The following is a 7839-nucleotide window of genomic DNA, read 5'->3' on the forward strand; positions in this document are numbered from 1 at the left end:
GAACTGAAGAGCAGCTCCTGAACTCACAGTCAAAGCAACACAGACTGAGCAAAACAATGTAATACAGCCCAGCCCAGCACATTGCAGTTAAAGAACTACAGCTCCCAGCATCCCTCACCATTGCCGCGGGTGCAGAGGCATGCTGGGAGCTGTAGTCCTAGCCAGGGCTGTAGCGATTCACAATACAATAACTATGGCAGCGCAGCTAGAACTGAAGAGCAGCTCCTGAACTCACAGTCAAAGCAACAAAGACTGAGCAAAATAATAATAATAAACACAGTGTTTGAGTGATGAGAAGACGCAGCGCTGGGAATGAATGCAAACCTCATGGGAAGGTAAGGGGTGGGACAGGGAGAATTTGAGATTGCATTTGGAGGCAGGTACTGTAGACTGTGGAGTCACATTTAGAACAAACAGATCACTGAAGAGCAGATTTATGGATTTCAAACACAGAATCGATGCGTGTGTAAAACATTTATTGAGTCACCAGTAAAAGCACAGCATGTAAGAACTCTACTGGAGAGCTGAAATTACTGAATTCACACTGAAGACGCTGAGAGAGACTTCTAGTGGAAACGTTTGCCATTGAATTCACACTGAAGACGCTGAGAAAGACTTCTAGTGGAAACGTTTGCCATTGAATTTACACTGAAGACGCTGAGAGACTTCTAGTGGAAACGTTTGCCATTGAATTTACACTGAAGACGCTGAGAAAGACTTCTAGTGGAAACGTTTGCCATTGAATTTACACTGAAGACGCTGAGAGACTTCTAGTGGAAACGTTTGCCATTGAATTTACACTGAAGACGCTGAGAGACTTCTAGTGGAAACGTTTGCCATTGAATTCACACTGAAGACGCTGAGAAAGACTTCTAGTGGAAACGTTTGCCATTGAATTCACACTGAAGACGCTGAGAAAGACTTCTAGTGGAAACGTTTGCCATTGAATTTACACTGAAGACGCTGAGAAAGACTTCCAGTGGAAACGTTTGCCATTGAATTTACACTGAAGACGCTGAGAGAGACTTCTAGTGGAAACGTTTGCCGTTGAATTTACACTGAAGACACTGAGAGACTTCTAGTGGAAACGTTTGCCATTGAATTCACACTGAAGACGCTGAGAAAGACTTCTAGTGGAAACGTTTGCCGTTGAATTTACACTGAAGACACTGAGAGAGACTTCTAGTGGAAACGTTTGCCTTTGAATTTACACTGAAGACGCTGAGAAAGACTTCTAGTGGAAACGTTTGCCATTGAATTTACACTGAAGACGCTGAGAAAGACTTCTAGTGGAAACGTTTGCCATTGAATTTACACTGAAGACGCTGAGAAAGACTTCTAGTGGAAACGTTTGCCATTGAATTTACACTGAAGACGCTGAGAGACTTCTAGTGGAAACGTTTGCCATTGAATTTACACTGAAGACGCTGAGAGACTTCTAGTGGAAACGTTTGCCATTGAATTTACACTGAAGACGCTGAGAAAGACTTCTAGTGGAAGCGTCTGTCACTGAACTGGTTAAGTTTCTCTCAATGTTTTGAATGTGAAATTGTTTCCAGATGTTGAAGCCGTTTCGGGATTTCGTTTCAACATCTGGAATCTCGTGCTGCGACATTCAAAACACGTCAACGCCCACGAGTTCACTGACATCCTGTGAACACACAACTCTAAAAAACATTCTCTCAGCTCTTATTAGCTTTATTAACATGGTCAGCACTCCCCTCTCCTCTCTCCCCTCCTCTCCTCTCCTCTCCTCTCTCCTCCCCTCTCCCCTCCTCTTTCCTCTCTCTCCTCCCCCCTCCTCTTCTCTCCTCTCTCCTCCTCTCCTCTCCCCTCTCCTCTCTCCCCTCCTCTCCTCTCCTCTCCTCTCTCCCCTCCTCTCCTCTCCTCTCCTCTCTCCTCCCCTCTCCCCTCCTCTTTCCTCTCTCTCCTCTCTCCTCCCCCCTCCTCTCCTCTCCTCTCCTCTCTCCTCTCCTCTTCCTCTCCTCTCCCCCCTCTTCTCTCCTATCCCAGGTAGATGCGGTGGAAGTCGTTGGCTCCGAAGGCAGCGTTGCATTTTGGACACTTCCTCTGTCTCGTGTCGTATCTCGTCTTCACGCATTCGAAGCAGAAGACGTGGAAACACTTTGTGAGCACGGCGTCCTTCGTGCGAGAGTTACAGCAGGGGCAGGTGAGCCGGGTCTGAGAGAGGAGAGGAGGGGTTCCATTAAACACACACAGAGAGGGAGGGACAACTACCATAGAAACACACACACACACACACTGAGACACACACACACACAAACACACACACACACTGAGACACACACTGAGACACACACATACACACTGAGACACACACACACACAAACACACACACACACTGAGACACACACTGAGACACACACATACACACTGAGACACACACACACACAAACACACACACACACTGAGACACACACTGAGACACACACATACACCCTTAGACACACACACACACTGACACACACACACTGAGACAGAGACATACACCCTGAGACACACACACACACACTGAGACACACACACACACACACTGAGACACACACACACACACACACACACACTGAGACACACACCGAGACACACAAACACACACTGACACACACACACACACACACTGACACACTGACACAGAGACATACACACTGAGACACACACATACACACTGAGACACACACACACACTGAGACAGAGACATACACCCTGAGACACACACACACACTGACACACACACACTGAGACAGAGACATACACCCTGAGACACACACACACCCTGAGACACACACACACTGACACAGACACACACACTGACACACACACACACACAGACAGACACTGACACACAGACACACACTGAGACACACACACACACACTGACACAGAGACACACACACACAGACACACACTGACACTGACACACACACACACACAGACAGACGCTGACACACACAGAGACACACACTGACACACACACACACGCACACACACACACATGCATACACGCACACACACACTGACACACGCTCTCAGCCTCACCTTGTAGTCGTTGATCTCCTCGTTCAGGATCTTGTCAGAGTTCAGGATCATGTCCGGCTTCTTTGTCTTCTCCAGTTTCCTGCGCAGCTTCGAGATATCCTCCTGAGAGAGGAGAGAGAGAGAGATAGAGAGAGAGAGAGGAGAGAGAGAGAGGAGAGAGAGAGAGAGAGAGAGAGAGAGAGAGGAGAGAGAGAGAGAGGAGAGAGAGAGAGAGGAGAGAGAGAGAGAGAGAGAGAGAGAGAGAGGGGAAAAGGAGAGGGGAGAGAACAGCATGAGGAGAATGTTTCTGTGTCACCTGTGCTCTCTTGTAGTTGAATGCCTCCTTCTCTCTGCTCATTGCTGTTCTCTATGATCTCTCTCTCTCTCTCACCTGTGCTCTCTTGTAGTTGAATGCCTCCTTCTCTCTGCTCATGCTGTTCTCTATGATCTCTCTCTCTCTCTCACCTGTGCTCTCTTCTAGTTGAATGCCTCCTTCTCTCTGCTCATGCTGTTCTCTATGATCTCTCTCTCTCTCTCTCACCTGTGCTCTCTTGTAGTTGAATGCCTCCTTTTCCTCTGCTCATGCTGTTCTCTATGATCTCTCTCTCTCTCTCTCACCTGTGCTCTCTTGTAGTTGAATGCCTCCTTCTCTCTGCTCATGCTGTTCTCTATGATCTCTCTCTCTCCTCTCACCTGTGCTCTCTTGTAGTTGAATGCCTCCTTCTCTCTGCTCATGCTGTTCTCTATGATCTCTCTCTCTCTCTCTCACCTGTGCTCTCTTGTAGTTGAATGCCTCCTTCTCTCTGCTCATGCTGTTCTCTATGATCTCTCTCTCTCTCTCACCTGTGCTCTCTTGTAGTTGAATGCCTCCTTCTCTCTGCTCATGCTGTTCTCTATGATCTCTCTCTCTCTCTCACCTGTGCTCTCTTGTAGTTGATGCCTCCTTCTCTCTGCTCATTGCTGTTCTCTATGATCTCTCTCTCTCACCTGTGCTCTCTTGTAGTTGAATGCCTCCTTCTCTCTGCTCATGCTGTTCTCTGTGATCTCTCTCTCTCTCTCTCTCTCACCTGTGCTCTCTTGTAGTTGAATGCCTCCTTCTCTCTGCTCATGCTGTTCTCTATGATCTCTTCCTGGACGCTCTGCAGTCGACTCTGAAGAGCTTCGATCTGCAGCTTCATCTCCTCCGAGAAGAGAGTGGCTTCCACAGCCTGGGGGTCAAAAACAACGAGAAAGAGAGAGAGAGTCGATACAGAATCAATACTGAGCAATACGCTGCCAATACTGATCAATACACTGTCAATACTGATCAATACACTGTCAATACTGATCAATACACTGCCAATACTGATCAATACACTGTCAATACTGAGCAATACACTGTCAATACTGAGCAATACACTGTCAATACGCTCGCAAAACACTCAGAATAGAGCCACTTTCAGTCCTGGGGACCAATCAAAAGCATAGCAATACTGATCAATATATCATCAATACTGATCAATATATCATCAATACTGATCAATATATCATCAATACTAATCAATATATCTCCAGTGCTTGGATTTCAGCGTCAGTTTCTCTGAAATACTTACCAATACACTATCAATACAGATCAATTTATTGTCATTAATGTTGTTCAATACCCCTATCAATATCTAATCAATACCCCACTATTAATACATTATCAATACAGTGGGCAGCAGTGTGGAGTAGTGGTTAGGGATTTGGACTCTTAATATCGGAGGGTCGTGGGTTCAATCCAGGTGGGGGGGACACTGTGTTGTACCCTTGAGCAAGGTACTTTACCTAGATTGCTCCAGTAAAAACCCAACTGTATAAATGGGGAATTGTATGTAAAAATAATGTGATATCTTGTAACAATTGTAAGTCAGCCCTGGATAAGGGCGTCTGCTAACAAATATATAAATAAAAATAAAAATAAATGATCAATACCCTCGACACTGATCAATACCCCTATCAATATCTAATCCATACCTTGCGCTTGTTCATGTCCAGGGCTTGGCTCCGCAGCGCCAGGTCCTTCTCCGCAGTGGAGATGGTGCTGTGAAGGAGCTGCTCCTTCTCCTCCAGCTTCCTGACAACCTGGAGCTGAGCATCAACCTGAGAGAGGAGAAAGGGGAGGAGGGGAGAGGAGAGAGAGGGGGGAGGAGGAGAGAGGGGAGAGGAGAGAGGAGAGAGGAGAGAGAGAGGGAGAGAGGAGAGAGAGAGGAGAGGAGAGAGAGAGGGGGAGAGAGGAGAGAGAGAGGAGAGGAGAGAGAGAGAGAGAGGAGAGAGAGGGGAGAGAGGAGGAGAGAGGAGAGAGGAGAGAGGGGAGAGGAGAGAGAGGGGAGAGGGGAGAGGAGAGAGGAGAGAGGAGAAGAGAGGAGAGGAGAGGAGGGAGAGGAGAGAAGATGGGAAAGAGGAGATGGGAGAGGGGAGAGGAGAGGGATATTGTGAGTGTGCTCTCAGGTGTGTGTGTGATTTGATCAGTGTGGTTACCTGTGTGTTCCCTGCTCTCAGGTGTGTGTGTGTGATTTGATCAGCGTGGTTACCTGTGTGTTCCCTGCTCTCAGGTGTGTGTGTGTGTGATTTGATCAGTGTGGTTACCTGTGTGTTCCCTGCTCTCAGGTGTGTGTGTGTGTGATTTGATCAGCGTGGTTACCTGTGTGTTCCCTGCTCTCAGGTGTGTGTGTGTGTGTGTGATTTGATCAGCGTGGTTACCTGTGTGTTCCCTGCTCTCAGGTGTGTGTGTGTGATTTGATCAGCGTGGTTACCTGTGTGTTCCCTGCTCTCAGGTGTGTGTGTGTGTGTGATTTGATCAGCGTGGTTACCTGTGTGTTCCCTGCTCTCAGGTGTGTGTGTGTGATTTGATCAGCGTGGTTACCTGTGTGTTCTCTGCTCTCAGGTGTGTGTGTGATTTGATCAGCGTGGTTACCTGTGTGTTCCCTGCTCTCAGGTGCGTGTGTGTGTGATTTGATCAGCGTGGTTACCTGTGTGTTCCCTGCTCTCAGGTGTGTGTGTGTGTGTGATTTGATCAGCGTGGTTACCTGTGTGTTCCCTGCTCTCAGGTGTGTGTGTGTGTGATTTGATCAGCGTGGTTACCTGTGTGTTCTCTGCTCTCAGGTGTGTGTGTGTGTGATTTGATCAGCGTGGTTACCTGTGTGTTCTCTGCTCTCAGGTGTGTGTGTGTGATTTGATCAGCGTGGTTACCTGTGTGTTCTCTGCTCTCAGGTGTGTGTGTGTGTGATTTGATCAGCGTGGTTACCTGTGTGTTCTCTGCTCTCAGGTGTGTGTGTGTGTGATTTGATCAGCGTGGTTACCTGTGTGTTCCCTGCTCTCAGGTGTGTGTGTGTGTGTGTGATTTGATCAGCGTGGTTACCTGTGTGTTCCCTGCTCTCAGGTGTGTGTGTGTGTGTGTGATTTGATCAGCGTGGCTCTCAGGTGCCTCACCTGTGTTTTGAGGGTCAGTGCCTGGTCTGCCAGCTCCTCCTTCTCCTCTTTCAGCAGCTTGTGGATCTGGTTGGATTTGATCCTCTCGCTCATCAGTTTGAAGTTGGCGTCGTCCTTCTCTCGGAGCTGCTGCATGAGACGGATGTTCTGCTCCTGCATGTCCTCGAACGCCTGGCCGGTGACGTCCATCTCCGAGAGCAGAGCCTCCTCCTCCTGGACACACACGGGGGGACCGGGGACAGGGGACATGAGACCCTACTGGCTGGCATGCTTTCAACTAGCAGCCCTTAATATCACTAGACTGGACTGGACTGGAATTACATTGTAACTGCAGTTTAATATCACTAGACTGGACTGGAATTACATTGTAACTGCAGTTTAATATCACTAGACTGGACTGGAATTACATTGTAACTGCAGTTTAATATCACTAGACTGGACTGGAATTACATTGTAACTGCAGTTTAATATCACTAGACTGGACTGGAATCACATTGTAACTGCAGTTTAATATCACTAGACTGGACTGGAATTACATTGTAACTGAGTTTAATATCACTAGACTGGACTGGACTGGAATTACATTGTAACTGCAGTTTAATATCACTAGACTGGACTGGAATTACATTGTAACTGCAGTTTAATATCACTAGACTGGACTGGAATTACATTGTAATAGAGAGATACACACACAGACAGACAGACAGACAGACGGACGGACCTGTTTTGCGATAGACAGTTTCTTGGTCAGGTGCTCTCGCTGCTCCTCTACGCTCCTCATCTTCCTCAGAGCGTCTTCATCGGCCATCTTCTTCCCTTCCCTCCTCTCCCTCTCCTCCAGCTCCTCAGCCTCTGACACAGCGCCTCAATCTGAGAGACAGGAGAGAGAGTTACACACAGAGACACACTCCCTCCCTCCTCTCCCTCTCCTCCACCCCCTCGATCTGAGAGAGAGGAGAGGAGAGACAGGAGAGAGTCACACACAGAGACACACTCCCTCCCTCCTCTCCCTCTCCTCCACCCCCTCGATCTGAGAGAGAGAGGAGAGGAGAGACAGGAGAGAGTCACACACAGAGACACACTCCCTCCCTCCTCTCCCTCTCCTCCACCCCCTCGATCTGAGAGAGGAGAGGAGAGACAGGAGAGAGTCACACACAGAGACACACTCCCTCCCTCCTCTCCCTCTCCTCCACCCCCTCGATCTGAGAGAGGAGAGGAGAGGAGAGACAGGAGAGAGTTACACACAGAGACACACTCCCTCCCTCCTCTCCCTCTCCTCCACCCCCTCGATCTGAGAGAGAGAGGAGAGACAGGAGAGAGTCACACACAGAGACACACTCCCTCCCTCCTCTC

General features: G+C 48.3%; 1 protein-coding gene across 1 annotated transcript; it reads right to left on the reverse strand.

The window, feature by feature from the left end:
• Window positions 1-459: 459 nt before the first annotated feature.
• LOC131725376 (E3 ubiquitin-protein ligase BRE1A-like) lies at window positions 460-7364 on the reverse strand. Its single transcript, XM_059018668.1, has 6 exons — window positions 7208-7364; window positions 6487-6699; window positions 5032-5157; window positions 4104-4244; window positions 3058-3159; window positions 460-2181 (listed from the first exon to the last, which is right to left on the reverse strand). Exons 1-6 carry the CDS (start codon window positions 7292-7294, stop codon window positions 2005-2007), a joined length of 846 nt encoding a protein of 281 aa, XP_058874651.1. The 5' UTR covers window positions 7295-7364; the 3' UTR covers window positions 460-2004.
• Window positions 7365-7839: the final 475 nt, after the last annotated feature.

This window comes from Acipenser ruthenus, unplaced genomic scaffold, assembly GCF_902713425.1.
Source record: "Acipenser ruthenus unplaced genomic scaffold, fAciRut3.2 maternal haplotype, whole genome shotgun sequence".
In the NCBI taxonomy this organism is placed as follows: Eukaryota; Metazoa; Chordata; class Actinopteri; order Acipenseriformes; family Acipenseridae; genus Acipenser; species Acipenser ruthenus.

Bases quoted from the DNA above. Each gene is read 5' to 3' on its own strand.
- LOC131725376 (XM_059018668.1), bottom strand. From the start codon at position 7,294: ATGGCCGATGAAGACGCTCTGAGGAAGATGAGGAGCGTAGAGGAGCAG. The intron at 6,700-7,207 runs GTCCGTCCGTCT...GTGTGTGTCCAG, and splicing joins AACTGTCTATCGCAAAACAG to GAGGAGGAGGCTCTGCTCTC. The intron at 5,158-6,486 runs GTGAGGCACCTG...CTCCTCTCTCAG, and splicing joins CACTGACCCTCAAAACACAG to GTTGATGCTCAGCTCCAGGT.